Source organism: Propithecus coquereli, unplaced genomic scaffold (assembly GCF_000956105.1).
Source record: "Propithecus coquereli isolate 6110/MARCELLA unplaced genomic scaffold, Pcoq_1.0 Scaffold443, whole genome shotgun sequence".
Taxonomy (NCBI): domain Eukaryota; kingdom Metazoa; phylum Chordata; class Mammalia; order Primates; family Indriidae; genus Propithecus; species Propithecus coquereli.
In genome coordinates this window covers 1,378,374-1,399,194 of record NW_012150208.1, presented here as the reverse complement: position 1 = coordinate 1,399,194, position 20,821 = coordinate 1,378,374, and the positions used below count along the sequence as shown (strand labels likewise).

Sequence of the window (20,821 nt, the reverse complement as noted above, 5' to 3'; positions counted from 1 at the left end):
TGTCCGTATCTGCAAATCGTGGACAATGACCATCTGCCTTATTTAACAAAAAAAAAAATAAGGTTAAATAATCCGTTTAAGAACAACAGGGAAAGGCAAAAGTAACTCCACCCAAATTTTCTGACAAACAAATTATCTGACACTGATTAAAATAAAACAAATATCTGACACTGGTTCCCTTATTACAATTTGCATCCCTGAGCCCCGGAGAAGAGGGGCTGGAGCCACTCCCTTAGTGGCCATGCAGCCACCACCTTGGACACAGTGCACCCAGACACCTCTGGTTTGATGCTCCCAAGTGGTTTCTGTCAACCAAGTCACTTAGCCCAGAGTTTTCAAACCCACTGATGAAATGAAGTTGGTGGGTCACATTGTTTTTTTTTTTTTGAGACAGAGTCTTGCTCTGTCACCTTGGGTAGAGTGCAGTGAAGTCATCACAGCTCACTGCAACCTCAAACTCCTGGGCTCAAGCAATCCTCCTGCCTCAGCCTCCGGAGTCACTGGGACTATAGGTGCACACCACCACACCCAGCTTATTTTTCTATTTTTAGTAAAGACAGGCTCTCAGTCTTGCTCAGACTGGTCCTGAGCTCAAACGATCCTCCCACCTTGGCTTCCCAGAGTGCAAGGATGACAGATGTGGCCACTGTATCCAGTCACAGTGCTATTTTTAAACAAAAAATGCATTAATAGAACACAGAAACTCTCAGGATGTGTTGCATGTGATACGGGTAAAGAACATTTCAGGCAACATTTGGTGGGGTGTGTTCTGGGTGTTAGTGTGAGTCACTGGAGTCACAGTGAAGAGTCTAAGTGCCACTGCAGAACCTGCCTTGTATCAGGGGTACCCCTGGGACTCCCCGGCTGGTCGTGGAAGTGCCCAGTAAATGCCCTCTGTGCCAGCAGAGGGCGCTGGCACAAAGCACCCACTCAGGGATGCCCCAGTTCTCCCCCTGAGCAGGCGGGCTCAGCTAGGGAGACAGGAACAGGAAAGTGGGTTCACCAACTATCCTGCTGAGGGCAACGGCCTGGCTCCAGAGAGTAGCAGAAGGAGCGCAGCCTCAGGCCTGGCCTTCCTCGGCTGTTCCTGGGTTTCCCTTCTGCTCTTCTCTTCCTGTCACCTGCTTTTCTTCCTCAGCTTCTTCCCTTCCTCTCACTCGGCAGCCCTCTCCCTTAGTCCTTATTCTCCCTGCTTCTCCTGTCTTCCCCCCCAAGCCTTCACCTCTCTGTCCAGGACACACACACTCACACAAATATTTCTTCAGACGATTCAGCCTTTATTTTTCAAAATAATTCTGTAGCTTCCACTTTTTTCCATGAAACTGAGGTCAGGCAACAAACAAAAACACACAAATTCCCCTCCAACCTGCTGTGTGTACCTTGGCCTGTGAGGACACGAGGAAGGCCGAGCGCGGGCGGCAGCCAGGGCCAAGTCTTCCAGGTCTTGGCTGCTCTCCCTCACCATGAGAGGCCATGAGAGCCACAGCCCTCAGGGAGTAGCCTGTGCACCAAACCCCAGGGGAAAAAAGGGGCACATGGAGCTAAACTCCGTCTTCCACCAAGCCGGCACGGCACGGAACCCTCCTAAAGCAACAGGGAGGGGACCAATTTTCAGAAAGAAGGGGTACAGTGTCTCTCTGAGCAAGATGAGGGAGCAGCTGTCCCAGCCTGAGGCCTTCCTTCCACCACCTCTCCCCCAACAGCTGAACATGAGCTGAGGAGGTCTTGCTTTTCCCCTTCAACTTTCCGTCTTAGAACCACAAACTGCTAGGCTGCAGGGAAAGAAGGGCTGGGCAGGGGTCAAGGATAAGGAGACAACGCCACCCTGGCCCTGACAAGGAAGCCCTTTTGGTTAGTCTCATTTTGGCCACAAATATGCCCCCTTCTCCCATAACCCACGGCCCCAACTGGGAGAAGGGGAGAAAGGACACAGGTAGAAGAGAAGGACTCATGCCCTGGCTGCAAGAGCCAGTCAGGGAGAGGGGCCTGGTCACGAGGGGTGAAGTTGCCAATGTCTCTGCAGATGCCCCCAGAGAAAGCTCAGGACATGGACATTTCTGGTCCCAAAAAAGCCAACCGTCCCCTACCACACAGTGGTTTCTTGCTTAACACCCTCCAATAGACCCTAGAATGGTTCCCCTGGTCTGACTCCCTTGAGAACGAGAGAATAATCCTCACGTTATCATCTGTGCACTCGAATGCCACTCAAAGAAAAAAAGATGAATGGACCCAAGAAGGAAACACAGACAGGACAATGTAACCCCGAGGACTGTGGTCCCATCTCAGCTCATGATACGGCAAGGAAGGGGCCCAGGAGGGACAGTCAGGTACTGCTAATTCCAGCTGGGATCATAGCCATCCCAGGTCTGCGGAGGGGCCAGGTGGACACGGCGGCCCCGGAACTGGAAGGTAACAATGCCCCGGTAGCCAGCCCTGGGGACCCCGGACTTGAGGTCATCCATGACACCCAGGGCCTTGGCAAAGGCCTTGAAGCTGTCCCTGCCTGTGTACTGCACCCGCACCTCCCCCAGCTCCTTCCGATCATTGGTCTTCACTTTCTCCACCTGCAGCTGGGGAGCACCATAGACACGGGCAAGGAAATCCCGGTCGTAGGCTTCCCGCCCCAGGTATGACAGGTCCAGCCGGGTGAAGTGCACGAACTGCTGGTTCAGCTTGATAAACTTGAGGTGCTGGTCAAAGAACTGCCCGTGGCTCACACCCTTGCGGCCAAAGGTCATCGTTCTTGAGATTTCAGGGCGTATACAGGCCCGCCCCTTCCGCTGCTCGGGCCGGCGCATCCAGTCATCCCAGAAGGCCTTGGGCCACTTAGGCTCCAGCTCAGCCCAGAGCTCAGCCAACAGCAGCCAGCCCAGACCAGGGAAGAAGTCCGTGCGGTAGAGCAGCTCGGGCTTGCTCGAGTCCACCATCTGCTCCTTGCCATTGTCATTCCAGGCAGATACACACCAGAGGGAGGGATCAGCCCTCAGCAGTGGGTAGGTGGCCTGGAAATACTCGAAGAAGTCCGGGGCCACCTCTAGATCATCCTCCACCACCACAGCTGCTGGGAACTTGAACTCATGGAAGATCTGGCCCAGCGCCCAGCGGTAGTGCCGGGCGATCTTGTAGTAGCCCTGGAACTTGCGGTGGTCAGGCGGTACAGCAATGTTGCTCAGGTCGGGTTGGCGGATGTGCGTGACTGCACTGCCATAGGAAGCAATGACCTGGGCTGTTTCCTCGTGCCCACAGTCCTGGCTGACTATGATGGGGAAGTGCTCAGCCGAGGGCCGATAGTGCAGCAGCTTGTCTAGGCAGCGCCGGACAGTGCTGCGGTCACAGGCGATGACCAGGATAGGGATCACTGCTGGCAGTGGGGTCACAGGCACACGTGGCTGGGCTGGAGGGGCCGCAGTGGGCACCCTCCAGCGCTGACTCCATAGAGCATGGTGCTCCCTGATCTGCTGCAACAGCCCCCGCTGGCGCTCCAACTCTACCTCAGCATCTTGGGCCAAGCGAATTACTTCTCGGGTGAGGCTGGCAGGGTCATCATCAAGAGCACTGTCCGAGGGTGGCCTGCCAGGCGCTGGGCGTGTCCAGAAGAAAAGGAGCAGCAGGGCATTCCAGGCCACAAAGAGGATAGCGCCCCACAGCACAAGCCCTGCAGACTGCTTCTTCAGCATCCTGGCCCCCACGGGGGAGCGCAGGCAAGGGGAGGGCTCAAGGCTGCCCTTGGCTTGCCTGGCTCACTCACCCAGTCCTAGGGATGCTTCCTCTGGGCTACCGGATTAGGAATAAGCCATGCACCTATAGAGAGGAGAGAGAAAACCGACCATCACCACAAAGGCATGTGGCTCCGCACCCCCAGAGGGTTGAGGAATGTGGTGGAGGATACGGAAACAGATTAAAAAAAAAGAGGGAGAAGGAAGTCCAGGAGGTTGACTCCAGAGCACTCTTAGAAAGAGCCGTCTTTCCCCTAATCTAGGCAGTCAACCTGCATGGCAGAATAGGATTAGGACACCATGCTCCACCACTCCAAAATGAGCTGATGAGTCCCCAGAAAAGCAACATGTGTTTGAGGGGGAGGCAGAGAGTGATACTGGTGGAAGGGAGAGAGCAAAATAACCCCAACTTCCCCTTCTCTATCTGACAGATTTCATTTCCCATCTTCCATCCAGAGCTTAGGGGGAAGAGCAAGGGGCGTGACCATAAGCCTCCCGTTCCTCAAATCAAACTGCCCCAAGATCACTGATTTTAAAAATCAAATATTATACATTAGCACTAAAGCTGGCACCTTACCTAACAAGGAAGCACCAGAGGCATTCCCATCAATGTCAAGAGCAAAGCCAAGCTGCCCATGATCTCCAGGGATATTTATTTAACATTCTGTTGGATGTATCAGCCAATGCAAATAAACCACAAAAAACAATTAAAAACAGAAATGGAAAAGAAGCAAAAGTATCTCCATTTGCTGATGCTGTGAGAACATGCCTGGAAAACAAATCAATGATAAAAACTAAACCAAACAAAGAACTGAGCAAGGTAGCAGGATATAAAAATCAACATACAAAAATCAATAACCTTCATATCCGCAATTAGTAAGTCATTATAAGAAATAATGGATGAGAAAACCCTATTTATGAAAACCATGAAAATGATAAAATATTTGGAAATAAACTTAACAAGAAACATTCAAAACCTACATGAACAAAGCTATAATTCCTGAAAGACACAAAAGAATACTTAAACATCCCTTACCCTTGGTTAGGATATCTCAGCATCATCAAAAATCCCAATAAAATACTTTTTTTATGGAACTAGACAAACTGACACTAAAGTTTACGTGAAAAACTAAACAACACAAGAGTATCTAGAAAAATAATGAAAATGAACTGTGAGGGGGGACTAGCCCTATGAGATATTAAAATACATACTGCAAAGCCTCTGTAATTAAAACTGTGTGGTAGGCCGGGCGCGGTGGCTCACGCCTGTAATCCTAGCACTCTGGGAGGCCGAGGCGGGTGGATCGCTCAAGGTCAGGAGTTCGAGACCAGCCTGAGCAAGAGCGAGACCTCGTCTCTACTAAAATTAGAAAGAAATTAATTGGACAACTAAAAATATATAGAAAAAATTAGCCGGGTATGGTGCTGTAGTCCCAGCTACTCGGGAGGCTGAGGCAGGAGGATCGCTTGAGCCCAGGAGTCTGAGGTTGCTGTGAGCGAGGATGACGCTACGGCACTCTAGCCCGGGCAACATAGTGAGACTCTGTCTCAAAACAAACAAAAAAACTGCGTGGTACTGGTACATAAACAAACAGGCCATCCAATGAAATAGAATTTAAACTCCAGAAATAAATGCACTACACACAGAAATCTCGTGTATGATAAAGGTGATAATTGAAATTACTGGAGCAAAGATGGTCTTACAGAGAGTTACAATAATTATATAGCTATGCCATGGTTTGAATATGGTTTGTCCCTCTGAAACTCATCTTGAACTTTGATTCCCAAAGTGGCAGTGTTGGTAGGTAGGGTCTAGTGGGAGGTGTTTGGGCCATGGAGTGGATCCATCATGAATAGATTAATGCCCTCTCACAGGAGTCAGTGAGTTCCCAAGAGACAGCAGACTGTTTGTTATAAGCAAGCCCAGTGTCTCCAGCATGACTCTCTAAACGCACCCATTGCCTTTTCCACTTTCTGCCTTGAGCTGAAGCAACATGAGACACTCACCAGATGGGCTGCCTGATCTTGAACTTTCCAGCTACCAGAATCACTGGCCAAATAAACCTCTTTTCTTTATAAATTACCCTCAGGTATTCTATTACAGCAACACTAAATAGACTAAGAAAAGCTATTTGGAAAAAAATAAAATTAGATCCATGCGCAAGAATAACTTCCAAGTGGATCAGAGATTTAAATATAAAAAATAAAACTATAAAAACGCTGGAGCAAAATAAGGGTAAATTCCTCTAGAACCTGGGTGTAGGGAAAGGCTTTCTAAGTATGACTCAAAATCCAGATGCAAAGAAAGGGAAGACTAATATATTTGACTACTTGAAACATTTTTACATGGATAAAAACACCATAAGCAAGTAAAAGACAAGTAACAAACCATGAGAAAATTTTTGCAACATACATCACAAATAAACAGCCAATACCCTAAGAGACAACAACCTTTCGAAAACAGAGGGTAAAAAAGGACAAAAATTCCATAGAAAATGCGACAAAGAAAAAGGTGACTCACACAAATGGTCCTTATATGAAAAAATGTTCAACTTCACTCATAGTAAGAAAAATGCAAATTAAAACTATCCTGAGATGATATTTCTCACTCATTAGACCAGCTAAAATTCAAAAACTTGTCCTTCTACTCTCTTAATGTCAATTGAAGTTCCTAATTTTGATAACATCCAATTATCAGGGATTTTTTTTCTTTTATGGATCATACTTTTGGCATTACATCTAAGGAATCTTTGCCTAATCTAAGATCACAAGGATTTTTCCCTATGTTTTCCTCTATAAGTTTTACAGTTTTAGATTTTACATTTAGGTTTATGATTCATTTTAAGTTGATTTTTGTATATGATGTGAGGTATGGAACTAATGTCTTTTTATAGTAGTTTGTCAAAATGCTAAACATAGAGTTACCATATGACCCAACAAATGTACTCCTAGGTACACATCCAAGAGAAATGAAAACATACGTCCACACAAAAAACCTACACAGGAATGTTTATAGCAGCTTCATTCATAATCACCCAAAACTAGAAACAACCCAAAGGCCCACCAGCAGGGGAATATGGATAAACAAATTACAGTTTACCCATAAAATGGAGTAATATTCAGCAATAAAGTCAAATAAACTGATATACACAACACATGGATGAATCTCAAAGTAATTACAGAAGATGTGAAAGACCAAAAAAGAACACATACACTATCATTCCATTTATATAAAACTTCAGAAAACAAAAACTAATCTATATTGATGGAAAGCAGATCACTGGTTCCCTGAGGATGGTGGGCGAGGGCCAGTAGAGAAGGTATCAGGAAGGGCATTAGGAAGCTTTTAGGAGGGTGTATGTTTATTATCCTGACCGTGGTGATCCTTTTTTTGACTGGTGTATACAAATGTCAAAACTTATCAAATTGTACATTTTAAATATGTGCACCTTTATTGTATGTCAATTATACCTCAATAAAATGTTTTTTTTAAAAAAATACATCATTGAGTAGAATGACAAAATTGGAATATAGAGACTAGGTTAATTGATTGGTAACAGCTATGGGTATATAAGAGAATATCCCAATTATTCAGTAATATATCGTGAAGTATTTAGAGGTAGAGGGCCAATTTCTCAAATGGTTCAAACAAATATATATATATATATGGAGAAAGAGCAAATGGAGCAAAACGTTAACAGATAAATCTGAGTCAAGGGAATATATATATATATGTGAGTATCCTTACACCATTTTCATTTTATCAACTTCTTTGTAAGTTTGAAACTATTTCCAAATGAAATTTCTTAAAAATAAAATATGTGGACACAGCACACAGCTCTAAATAGCTTTGTCCATCAACATGGCTCCACCTGGGCACATCAGTAAGACGAACTGAGACCACCTGTTTACCCTGAATGCCTTGGTCACTCGACAACATGTATCACACACCTGCTCTCTGCCAGGCTCTGGAAAAGGACTAGTACACTCAATCAACAAGAAAGAGGCAGGGTCTCATGCTCCGCCAGAGCCCATTACTTGAAAGGATCTGAAACACCATCCAGTTCCCAGATAGCTGCCATTCCAGACCACATGTCTCCCAGGCCCTCCTGCCTCTGGTCTCAACCCTTCATATCCCAAGGCTTCCGGCATATACCCTCTTACGCCAACTGCTCTACAGTTACCCTCTGCCTCACAGCTCACTTCTCTAATCCTAGCTAAAACCCTGGATCCCAGATGTAATCTCTGGGGCCCTGGGCTCTCAAGCCAGCAGATTTGATATAAAAAGGCTGATCCTGAAGGGTTTCTAAAGGGACCGGGAATCTGGAGAGACTCCTCCAGCTCCTGCCAGCATCCAGTACCACTTGTCTTCCTCCAGGAAACCAATTATCCCCAGAACATCAGTTTTCTCAGAAACCTCAAGTATGTTTCCATTTAACTGTGTAATTAAATTCCTATTTTATCAGCATTCATATACCAATTAGAGTTTCCTGGAAGAAGAGAGTGATGCACAGAAGATTTCCAGTTTCTTTACTCTCCCCCAGGATGTGGTCAATACTGGAACTTTCCCTCCAATTCCATGGCCAGGATTCCCTATCTCTCAGCTTCCTGCCTCCTAAGTGACTGGGCGGGAAAAAGTCTTTAGGTAAAAGGATGGGGAAAGTGGAGAGACACTGAACTCTACTAGCTGAAGTGCTGTTCTGAAGGCCAGAGGAACAGCCTGTCCCTGACTTATCAATGAGCCACCTCAGACCTGCAAGCTCTGATGGTAAAACTCCAATGGACTACATCTTCTCTACCCTTCAGATGACTTCTGTACCCTTCAGGTAACTTTTTACTTTTCTCTATACATTGGACTTAGGTGGCCCACTCACACTAAGCGAGGCCTAGAAGACCTCCTGCCCCACCCCCTCAAAGCCATGCAGATCAAAGCAATCTTCTGAGCACCAAGCTGCTGTACTAGGACCCCTCAACATTCAGATTTGCCTGGGGCCGGGCTGGTGGCTCACACCTGTAATCCCAGCACTCTGGGAGGCCAAGACGGGAAGATCGCTTGAGGTCAGGAGACCAGCCTGAGCAAGAGTGAGACCCCGTCTCTACTAAAAATAGAAAAAATTAGCAGGGCATGGTGGCCTCTGCCTGTAGTCCCAGCTACTCGGGAGGCTGAGGCAGGAGGATTGCTCGAGCCCAGGAGTTGGAGGTTGCTGTGAACTAGGCTGATGACATGGCACTTTAGTCTGGGCAACAGAGTGAGACTCTGTCTCAAAAAAAAAAAAAAAAAAAGACTTGCCTGGGACCTAAAAACTGGCTTCCGTGTGGATGCCACACATACCCACAAGCCCTCAGCTACAACTCCCAAATCGAAAAAGCAATGAAAAGCAGAAGTTTTCTAAACTTATTTGGCAGTAAAACCTCACTTGGTGAAACCTCATTTGGTGAAATCTGATCTGATCTAATGTGAGACTACTTACAGTCTTTATTTATCTCTCCTAGTGTGACTATTCATACATTTTGCTACAGAAATAAACATGGTGGCTTATGGTGTGCTGCTCCAGATCTTACACTACAGAGTAAATGCACCAGTTCATCTTTTCAAAATCCAAAACATTCTAAATTATGACACTCATCTAGCCCCAAGAACTTCAAAATTATGAAAACGGAAGAGACAAGGTTACTCATTTACTGCCAGAGTCCCATTTCAAACCCTCCAACCCTTTAACCTGAACACTTTCCTTATTATAATACTAAATATTGTTTAAACCTGATTTCTGGATGTATTAATAGTTTCCTAGCTGGTCTACCTGTCACTAATCTCGCTTCCCTCTAACAAACCTTCGAACAGCAAGAGAGATCCTTCCTAAAGTGTATGCCTGGTCATGCATTAACCTGCCTTAAAAACTAGCAGCGGCTTGTTGCCCACAGAATAAAATTCAAGCTCGTTATTATGACACACAAGAGCCTTCCCAAGGAAATGCCTCAAACATCCTTCTTCAACTTCTCTTCCAACCTGGCCTCAGCAGGCTATTATTTCCCCGATAAGTGCGCCTGTATACAGCTGTGTCTTTGCTCCAGCTGGTCCCTCATCCTGCAGTGTTACCCACAGCCCCACCTGCAAGCCACCCACACATCCTTTAAGGCCCAGTTCAGGCGGCTCCTTCCATAACATCCCAGACTGCCCCGTGACTACACACCCACAGCACTCTCTCCACACTTAACAGAATCTGTGGCTGTACCTTACTTGGCTCTTGCCTTTACTCCTTAGGAAAAAGGGCTCTGTGATGATCTCTGTGCCCATCACAGTGCTTGGCACATGTATGAGGTTCAAGTGGCAAGATGGAAGACTGCTTGCATTATTAACTAAATCGAGGAGAAAGGCCAAACCAGTAGCAAGAGAGTGAAAGGTAACATTATCCAAAGACGACCACCACATATCCCATTCCATAAGCTCTTCTAACAAAGTGACAAGGACACTTTTCCCTCCAGAGGTGAGGGTCCATGTTTCCTGCCTTTGATTCTGGGAAGAAGTGATGCTACGTGACTTGTGACACTAGTGCATAAAAGGCAACAGTTTTCACCTGGTGCTTTTAAGATGCTTGCCCCTGTAGCCCTGCCACATGGATAGGACACCTATAAGTATTCCAGCTGACAACCCTAGCTAAGGTCCCAGATGACAGCCAGCCTCAACCACTAGACATGGGAGGAAGCCTCCCCGATGATCCCAGCTCCAGTCACATCTGACTGCAACCTACATGAAAGACAAGCAAGAACCACATAGCTGAAATATTAATCATTCTGTTGTTGTAAGCCACTCAACTTTGGGGTGATTTGTTACATAGCAATAAGTACCTGAAACAATGAGTAAAACAGAATCTACATAACTTTGACAAACAGGGTAAATGTCCCTCCCTACCCCAAACGGTGCATGGGCTCCGAATCCAAATGCTGAGGCCGTCTCTACTCAAGTCCCCTTTCTTATTAGGTATCTAATGCTGAATAATAAATTACTTTAACTTAGTTAAGACGATAGTGATTACTTATTCCCTCTAAGACAGTGGGGTATAGAGGGGATAAGCTGTCTCTGCTCTACCATGTCTGGGACCATGGCTGCATGACTCAAAAGCTGAGGCCCAGACTCCCCTAGAGGCTCATTCTCTCACATGTTTGTAGGCTGATGCTGGCCTCAGCTGAGACATTAGTTGGAGTGCTGGCTACAACACCTCCACATGGCACTTTCACGTGGCACCTCCACATGGACATGGCCTAGGCTTCCTCTGAGCACGACGGCTGCGTTTCAAAGGTGATTGTCTCAAGAAAGAGAGCAAACCAGATGAAGCTGGATTCTTTTCCTGATCCAGCCTTGGACTACTTCTGTCTTACTCACTGGTCAAGGAAATCACAATTCCCTACCCACATGCAAGGGGAGAGAATGGCAAACCCATCACTGGGTGGGAGGAGGACAATGTCAAGTTATAACATGTAGAATGGAGTATTTACAAGTGAGGCCATTTGGGGTAAGTCCAATCTGCCACACCTTCCTTTTTAAAATAGGACTGTCCTTAATCCTGACCTGAGTCTCTAAAGATGTTATTTATGAGATTTGCCTGCAAGGCACAAACTCAAAACTGGCTTTAATTTTCTAGAGTTTTCACAACTCCTTTAGGGAAGGGACACAGCCAGTCCACACCAAGTACCAAGACATCTGTACCATGGCGGGAGATGAGTGAGTCTTTTCAGTATACAAAACCGTCAGCCAAAACCCAGGTGGCTCTGGGCAGGTCCGACCAATCCCTGTGGGGCTCACTCAGCTTCTTCATTTGAAGTACTGCCTATGAGCTGTGAGAGCCTTTCTAACACTCTGATTCCACAGCATTCCTGTCCCCTCGCCCTGGCAAAAACGTTTCTTAGACAGCAAGTCAACGCCCGATAGTCAACTTCCAATCATGAGCAGTAACAGAGAAGTCATACTTAGCTTTAAAATTAAGTATAGGGGTGGAAAGAATATTGATAGACTTTCCCTCTATCTCTGCTTTGCTTAATATGTTGAAAACCACTATCAGAAAGTCCGGAAAGTACAAGACACATCACAGATAACGGAGATCTAACTGAATTACTTTTTTGTTCATTCTTAGACTCCTGTATCATGTACCAGGCTCCATAGTTTCAGGAAGGGAGAACTGTAAGGGAATCAGAGAAGATACACTAACTAATTCAAGGGCTTAGAGAAAAAGACCTAGGACGGAAAAGAAAAGGCTAAGAGGAAATGCAATACTGGTGCAGCAAAAAGCATGAAGGCCTGGGATTCAGGCAATCCAGCACCAGCAGGCCAGGTAACCCTGGACAAGTCACTTGACCCACTTGTGCCTCAGTTCTATCCGTAAAGTGACAGATTGATTTGGATCACCTGGTGTCTAGATGATGAGAATAGTGACAATGTCCCCAATACCACTGAGGTTGGACATACTTCAGGGCTTTCTAATCCTGAGAGTAAGACACAGAAGCAGGGATGCAGGAGAGCTCAATGATCTCCACTAATGGGAAGGATCAGAAAGCAGTGATTCCAGGTGGAAGGCAGACGCTGCATGATGTGTGCATCTAAGAACAAGGGCTACATGGTCTAAAAATATTATAAACGACAGAAAATATAGCTGGATAACATCGCAGTGAGTGATGTTCTAAAAGGAAGACTGAATACACTACAGCAGCAAAGGTTAACCGAAGTGAGGCTTCACTGTTGGGTTCACTCTTTGGTGCAGACAGGCCCGGCCAGCCACAGTCCCTCTGCTCCAGAGTTTATCAGGTGGGGGCCCTACTCGTCTTAGGAGCCTCCCACTCCACACACGTTGGCAAACAGGTAGGAAAGTTTTCTAGCCAACTTACGTATTTCAACATTTTGTTACTATTTCCTTACGGCTGAGCAGAAAGAATTCCTAGAAACTTGTGGCAAGGATACTGGCGTTAAGTTTGGAGGAAAGGTCACTTCCCACTCCCGCTCCCCAAAGCCTCTGCGGAGATCCCACCTCCTCCCAGCCCCGCACCCACGGCCGCCCTGCGGCCGAGTTTCACGACATTCTCCCCACCCCGCGGAGCCCGCCCTCCCTCCAACAGCTGGAGGCCCGGGATTCCGCATCAGAACGCGGAGTTGCAACTTCCCCGCTCGGGAGGGGCTGGCGCGCAGCTGGGACTAGGGGCCGGCCCGGCCGCTCCCAGGCAAGCCCCTTTCGCTGGGACTCAGCTGACACCCGAGCTTTCCGGCGACACAGGGACTCGGAGCCGGCGCCCCTGGAGCGCCCTCTAGGTGCCCGCGGGGCCTCCCTCAGGCGGACTTCCGTCCCCGGACCCCTACTCACCAGGTCCTCCCAGCTTCCCCGCCCCGAACTTGGCCCGCCCCGCGCGCGGGGACCGAGCCTGGTGCTCAGGCGCTCCAGCGGCTGCCGTCGCCTCTCGCGTCGCGAGTCCTTCCTGCGGTGCGCCGCGGCCCGGCAGCCGGGCGGGCAACGTGGCCCTTCCCCGGGAAGGCGGGGCGGGCTGAGAGGCGGGACCCGCCGCCCCTCCTCGCCCGGCGTCCGTTCCCCCGTCCGGCCCCTCCTCCCGGGCCTGCCTCGTTTCCCCGCCTCAGTCACCGCCGTGGGCTCGACGCCCCAAGTTTTTCCGAGCCCACGACTTCGGGAGGCGGCTGTTCCCTTCCTTGCTCCGGGTCGCGACTCCAAGGACTGATACGGGCTCCACCCACGCCCTCAGCCCCCTCCAGTCCGGGCCTACCCCGCCTGGAGCCCCGCGCCTCGTGGAGGGGTTGGGGGTGGGGGTGGGGTGAAGAGCCCGGCCCGAGGTAGGCGGGGCAGCCGCGTCGGGCGGTCACCAACCCAAGGCCAAGGATCTGGAAGCAGTGCCCCCACCCCCAACCCGAGCCGGGGCAACAGAGGGGTGCGCGGGGCAGGGATTAAGAACAGGAACCGGGGTGCCAAAAGGAAACGCAGGGAGGAAACACCTGTTGCCAAAACAGGCCAGGGCCAGCAGTTTCTTTTTCTTCTGTTTTTTCCTTTGGGTGTGGGGAATGAGAGCTGTTAGTTCTGATTTAAAAAAGCAGAGACAGACCTGTCAGCAGGGTTAGGACCACCAGGCCTAAGAAGGGAAGGAATCGATCACAGGCTTTTGTAGCAGCCCGTGAAAGGGGATGGGGGAGCAACCTGGAAAAGCCTAGATGTCTGCATCCATTTAGTGTGTTAGAGGGAAGGTGGGTAATAAACCTGAAGAAGAGGTGGAGGAGAAATTCAGGACCCTGGCCTAGCAAGGGAGGGAAAACTCCATAAAGATACCTGTGGCTGATCTTTGACCAAAGTCCAAGGGAAGAGGAGGAGAGGCGCAGAAGACCAGGGACTGCAGGGCCTGACTGTGGGGTGGGCACCAGCCCCAGAGCAGGGGGCAAGTTTCCCCAGGCACCCAGGACTGAGGCCTGAGCCCTGGGTTCCCGACAGGCCTCCGTGCAAGCCAGGGGCCAGGGGAGAAGCCATTTCTCCAGCATCTCCCCTGCCTGACCTGCTGCTGAAGCCTCAGCTGCCCACCACGCCATCCCTCACACTATCTGACCCTGGAAAAAGAGGGTGGGGGGCTGAGAACTACTGGCTGCTCCGGAGGTGTGACTTTCCTGAGGGCTGCTGCCACATGACACAGGCTACTGACATCAACCCCTCCCTCATGCTCCAGAGCACAGAGCAGCCCTGAACTCTGCAGTGTGTGGCTGACTGACTTTGCTCACTAACTTTGTTTCTACATGAAACCAGGAAGTGTGCAGGGTCCTAGAGAAACAAAAGGCAGGGCATGCACTACAGGCTCCTGCACGGTGGTGAGGAGCTAAACCAAAATTGCTAAGGGGTCACCAGGCATGGAGAGAGGCCTCCACATGTCAGACCCCTCCCTTCCTAGCAACTCTGCAGGGTGTGAATCATCCCCATTCTACAGATGAGGAGTTTGAGACTCAGGGTAAATGCCAACTTGCTGGAGGTCACAGGACCTAGTGGGGGGCTAGGTTTTAGACATGGCCTCCAAGCCTGGCACTCCTTCCCTTCCCCCACTCCCCGCATTCTCAAGTGACAGTGCTTTCTTTGAGGGCTATGTGCCCAATACAAAAGGGGCACAGTGGGGCAGCAGGGAAGTCTTGGTAGAAGAAGCTGGAGTGCCGCCCTGAGGGAGAAGAGTGAGAGAAAAGCTGACACACCAGTGAAGCTGGACTGTGCGTTGGGGGGATGAGGGTATGTGCCCAATGAGTCCGGTTCAGCTGACTTTGTGGACTGTGGCAGGAAAATCGAGCTCATGCTTATCTGCCAGTCAGAGGCAATTGTCTCTCACCTCTGTTTTCTCTCTACATTTTCCTAATGAAGGGAGTTGGGGAGCCCGGGGCCTTGCAAACTCAAACTCAAGTGTCAAGGCATGAAGGAAAACAAGGTTTCCTAAAAGTGTAAAAAATCGAAACACTGGTTTGTAGATAGAACACATAGAGAACTAAAATCACCTTCCAGGAGAAAGGGCAGACATAACGGGGTGCTGAAAGGTAGGGGAAGATGGACCAGCCCATGACATGTCAGATTCCCATCTTTAAGCAAGATACTTCTCCATGTAAGCCCATTTAATGGGAAACAGAATGGGGGACTGTTTGTGCAGCATAACTCACATCCCATCTCCACGGTCTTTTGTTTAAATTCCAAGGTTCACAGGAAGATCTACGAATAGAAATTCCCAGACTGCAAGTGGAGTATCCCAAGAAGAAAGGGCCTGGTTAGAGAATCAGGATGACCTGAATTCTTACATGGAAGCAAGAAAAAACATTTAGTCCGAGAGACAAGAAACCAAAGTAATGAGTGCCAAACTGATCTGGGAAAGGAGGCCCTGGGCTTTGGATAGAGGTTACATGGGAAGGGGTGACTGGGGAAGGGCAGAAACAAGGGGCCAAGTGTCTGGATTCTGGGAATGAGCCTGGGATTGGAATATGTGCAAACAGAAGAAAGAAGAGGATCCAGTCACAGGATAAAACAGAATTAGTAGGGGTAAGACTCTTTCCTGCCCACCACACCACCACCAAAAGAGAAATGAAGAGAGGAAAAGGAAATGAAAACTGTTCCACGAAATTTCTCCTCCATTAACTATGCCCAAGATACCCTGAAATATTTTATGATTTGGAAAGAATTCATGCTTAGAACTTAAGACAGATCTTGTCTCGAAACCACCAGTAAAAGTAAAAGCAAAATTTTAAATCAGTGTTTTGTTTCCAGATCTGCCACTCCCAACATCTCTTGCCCTCGCCTCCCATGGAGATCCAGAAACTTATCTCATACAGGAAAAAGAAAGGAGAAAAGATTACCACAATAATCACTAAGCAATGTCTGTGAAATGTAATTTCTGATTAGCCACCTACAATTCCTTTTGGAATAAAGAAGGGTAAAAATAAATTCAGTTATAATACACACATGCTGCTTGGTTAAGTCTATCACTAAGTGTCCTGACATCTGACAAGTGCCATGGCCTAGCATCCTAGTGTCCCTGTGAGAAAGTCAATGGCTGTCTTGAGAGGACAGTCTGTGGAAGGGTCAGGCAGAGGGAAGAACCAATGAGGTGGGAGGAATTCTGGCTCACTCCTAGAAGGAAAAGAGGCTGACAGGGCCCAGAGTTTCCCTCCCTGGAGGTTTACAGCAGAATCAAGATGGCCCTTGTCAGGTCAGATAGTGTAGAAACAGCCCAGCCCTCGGCAGGCAATATCAGTGTCTACCACTCCACACTTAGGCAAGACCTCCCCACTCAGGGCTTCTGTAGCTTCCCCTCAAATTGAGGAAATAATCCCTATTCTATCTTCCTCACAACAAAGTGGTACGGGAAAACTGATACAACAGACAGAACCCATCACATGATATAAATACTATATACAACTACAACACAACTCCTTGGTACTTCCAGTGCTTGGAAGCACTCATAGGCACTCACAGGATATGATAGCCTTCCAGCTAGGATGAGGAAAGCCTTCTGACACAGGGTAGGATCCCAGAGATGGCTGAGGATGCATCCTGGGATCATACATTCCTGAGGGATCACTGTCATTTTTGTGCCTAAGCAAAGACTGGCACCAGGAATTTGCTAGGCAATGCTGTGCAAGGTGACCAGCCCATCCTGAGAGGAGAAAGAACAACTCAGGACCACCGACTCCACCCAGGCCTGCCTGCTCAGCCCTCAGGCCCTCAGGCCACAGGTGAAGGGGTGGGGGGCAGGGTAGAGAAAGAAATTCAGGAAAGAAAGAAATTCGACAAAGAAAGTAAGGCATAAATACAGGATTTTCAGTTTGCAAATGACCTTAGTTATTGTTGCCAGTCCCCAGTGAATGTGAGAGGCCCAGATGTTACTCAACTATCCGAGAGGTAGAGATGCTAGAAGCCAAGTTTCCTGCTCCTCACCCAGCTCACCTTATCCTACTGTCTCTCAAAATTCCCAACACCATGCTCCACCTCTCCTTTCTGCTGTTTATTGTTACTAGGAAGAGCAGGCATCCTGGCACAGGTAAACCAGAGTTCAAAGAAGCAGGTAGAAGTGAGAAGATAACAACAAACAGTCTATTTAAGTAGGAATACTGCCTGCCAAAATACAAAGGGAGAAGAGATGTCAGTGTGAAAAAAACCTTTATCTTAAAGAGCAGGAAAGAAGACTAGGATATGGCACAGGAAGGAAAAGCCCAGCACTTACTCCAAAAAATTGCAGTTCCAACTCCTAACCAGACACCTGGCCCTTGAGGCTTTAACTTTCCTCCACCCCTCCTTAATCTACTGCCTCAAAGGTGCTCACTGAAAGGGGACTGAAGAGCCAGGAGGGCCAAGGTCATATGTGGCAGAATCCCTCAATCTAATTTCTCCTTGGAGCCATTCACCTTTTCTACAACTTGATGATCTCAGGTATTGTTTAATAGCCACAGGATGAGACAAATTGAGGGCAGGCTTTTACTTAAGGATATATAAAGCTTTTGCCAGCACACTAATTCAATAAAAGAACAGCACTCCTAATTCAGTGATTTTCTGTGACAATTAAACAGGCATATCAAAAATGTTACTGTTGGCCGGGCGCGGTGGCTCACGCCTGTAATCCTAGCTCTCTGAGAGGTCAAGGCGGCGGATTGTTTGAGCTCAGGAGTTCGAAACCAGCCTGAGCAAGAGCGAGACCCCGTCTCTACTAAAAATAGAAAGAAATTAATTGGACAACTAAAAATATATAGAGAAATTAGCCAGGCATGGTGGCGCATGCCTGTAGTCCCAGCTACTCGGGAGGCTGAGGCAGGAGGATCGCTTGAGCCCAGGAGTTTGAGGTTGCTGTGAGCTAGGCTGAGGCCACAGCACTCACTCTAGCCCGGGCAAAACAGTGAGACTCTGTCTCAAAAAAAAAAAAAAAAAATGTTACTGTTATATGTACACAGCCCTGGATCCTTTCCAAAATCCGTTATTTCATTTGCTTCTTATGACAACTTGCCAGGGACCTGGAAAGTTAGTCATCCCCATTTTGTAGGTGAAAACAACAGAGGTTAATCAACATATGTAGGGTTGCACGTTGACTAAGGAAGTCAGAACTAGAACCTCGGTCTTGCTGATTCCCAAAACTGTGTTCTGTTCCTCTGCTCTTTTCATGAGGTTTCATGGTCTAACCTCCCTTACAGGGGAGGGAAAAATAAAGACAATTTAGAAGGTTGTCTAGACCAGCGGTGCCCAACCTTTTTGGTACCAGGACCGGGGGTGGTGGGGTGGGGTGTCGTGGTTGGGAGGGGCATGGTGCAGAGCTCAGGCAGTTTCCTGACAGGCTACTGACCAGTACCAGGCTACAGCCCGGGGGGTTGGGGACCACACATCTAGACCATTCCCTTCCTCTCCCCCTCAGCAGTCCTATTCAGTTAGCTCCCCAAAACAGAGCAGTCTGCCTTTGCCTAGGTAATACATTCCAGAGTATTAACCTAAACTGATTTGGAATCCTTTTATCTCAGTGTTGGAAAGGCCCTTAAAGGTAATTTAATCCAACCTCCCTTCAGAAGCCTGAATTTTTTTCATGTTCTCCTTGGCCTAACCTCACCAGCCTAACCTCACAATTGCCATTGCTCACAAGAGCTTACAAGGTACTCCTCCAGCCTGGGTAAGGAGAGATTGGAAACAAGTCTATACCCAAAGAGAGTGAAGGAGAGGTGAAGTTTCCTGTGTACCCATCAGAGTAAGACTTCCAGAATGGTAGTGCCCCCAGACTTGATCTACTCAACACTTTCTGCACAGACACTGCAAGACACTAAGTGGGAAATGAGACAGGAACCTTACCTTTACTCCTCTTTCAGCTGCTCCCCTGGAGATATCAAACCTCCATGCAACACTCCACATTGCCACAACTAAGAATCCCAAAACAGATCCACCAAACAAACTGCAGCTTCTCTCCTCTTATCCCGGTCCAAAGTCCATGGCTGAGTGGACCCTGAAGGGGAGGAGTCTGGGGGGGAAGGGGTGTGTCCAGGCCCCTCCCCCCCCACTGGAGGCTTCAGTGTCCCTCTCTGGAGTCTGTTACATCCCTTCATTCAGCTGCCTTATTAAGCTCAGAGTCTGATGATGGACAGATCCCAGATACTATCCCATCTTTTGTTCAGGCAGAGGATATCATCCATTGTGAGGACTGGCCCATTTCTCTTCTGCGGAGACTCATAATAAGAAACAGGTCTTAGAAACGGCATGGCCCAGGAGGCTGATTTCTGTGTTAACCTGCGGAACATTTAAACATTATGTTTAATGTTCTAGTATATACGCTCTAATCAAGTATATACCCAAATGGATTCTAAGACTTTCTAGCTCCCATTTCCTACCTAAATTAGAGAGCTTTACCATGCTCTAGCATCAAAAACCCTTTGTTAAACACTCCACAAGGTTATATAAAGTACCTACCTCACTTACATATTGCACCCCAACAACAGTCACCTCATCAAGAGTGTGTGTGTGTGATATATGAGATTCAGTATAAAAGAAGGCTCGTATCTACTCTCCCTACAGAAAAGTAACCAGGAGACTGTCTTCTAAGAAATACAGAAAAGACTGTCCTCCTCCTGCCCTTCTCTTGTCTAAAGCACCACATACTAATGGAATCTCGCAAGCTTCTTAGGGTGCTCAGTGTTTTAATCCTACAACTCTCTTAGACTGAACTAAATCCTTTCCAGGCAGAGATGCTGGCACCTTCCACACGCATTCTTTCTTTCCTTCAACCCTCACCTCCCTCTGTTTCTAAAACTGTGCCAGGGATGTAATGCCCTCCTTCCAGGGGCCACTCCCGAGAGCTCTCTCTTAGAACGTCTGAGGCCCAATGCCTGCTAGCAGTAGCCCCACAGTGTTGCAATTTCTCAGTGTGGGAGCCCACGCCTGTCACTCCCTCCCCCTCCAAGAATTATCCCTAAACACGTACACACACACCCATTCCTTCCTTCCTGTAGGGGCGTGGTGTCCACTTGACCTCCCCCTTCCCCTTCAATAATTTAACTCCTCCCACCCGTTTCCTCCGAACCCCTTGCTCGGTGTTCACAGAAGAAGGGGGTGAAACGGCGACCCTCCTTACACTCCGACCTCTACTGCTCTACCCTGCGGACAACCCTGGCCCTAACCAAGCTCGGTCGTTACCTGTTCGCGCCCGCCCCGTTTCTGCTGGGAGCCGCTGTCCACCCCAGGTCTCAATCCAGGCCTCAGGCCGGGTCCCAATCGCCGGCCCAGGCCCCACCCCCTCGACCCCCGGCGGCCCGGCCCTCCCCTCGCACTCCTTTCCCCCTCCCACCATCCACCGCAGCCACTTCCGCCCGGCCTCCGGAAATGGGCGCACAGCAACTGCCACCTCCCCGCATCCCGCCTATATTTCTACCCCACACCCCCCTGCCCATCACCACCGCCACCACGGGAGCAAGGGAGCTGGGTGTGCAGGGCTCGAGGCTGTTCTACAGTCACTGTTCACGGGACTGAAGACCAGGTGTGGGCAGAATCAGATCTGAGTGAGAACGGAGCTGGGGCGCAGCGACCAGACAGGAAGGGGCGGGGCAGACTGTGGCCGAGAGCGGGAGCGCGCGTCACGTCGAGCCG

At 48.6% G+C, this 20,821-nt stretch overlaps 1 protein-coding gene across 2 annotated transcripts; it reads right to left on the bottom strand.

The window, feature by feature from the left end:
- Window positions 1–1,260: 1,260 nt before the first annotated feature.
- Window positions 1,261–20,447, bottom strand: MGAT1 (mannosyl (alpha-1,3-)-glycoprotein beta-1,2-N-acetylglucosaminyltransferase). 2 transcript variants are annotated; one of them, XM_012654689.1, is made up of 3 exons: window positions 20,372–20,447; window positions 19,037–19,468; window positions 1,261–3,801 (listed from the first exon to the last, which is right to left on the bottom strand). In XM_012654689.1, exon 3 carries the CDS (start codon window positions 3,675–3,677, stop codon window positions 2,334–2,336), a length of 1,344 nt encoding a protein of 447 aa, XP_012510143.1. In that variant the 5' UTR covers window positions 3,678–3,801; window positions 19,037–19,468; window positions 20,372–20,447; the 3' UTR covers window positions 1,261–2,333. The 2 variants fall into 2 exon arrangements, with proteins under 2 accessions (XP_012510143.1, XP_012510145.1); XM_012654691.1 differs by lacking the exons at window positions 19,037–19,468; window positions 20,372–20,447 and adding an exon at window positions 13,064–13,193.
- Between the last annotated feature and the right edge of the window lie 374 nt (window positions 20,448–20,821).

Coding starts and splice junctions, on each gene's coding strand:
- MGAT1 (XM_012654689.1), bottom strand. CDS start 3,677: ATGCTGAAGAAGCAGTCTGCAGGGCTTGTGCTGTGGGGCGCTATCCTC.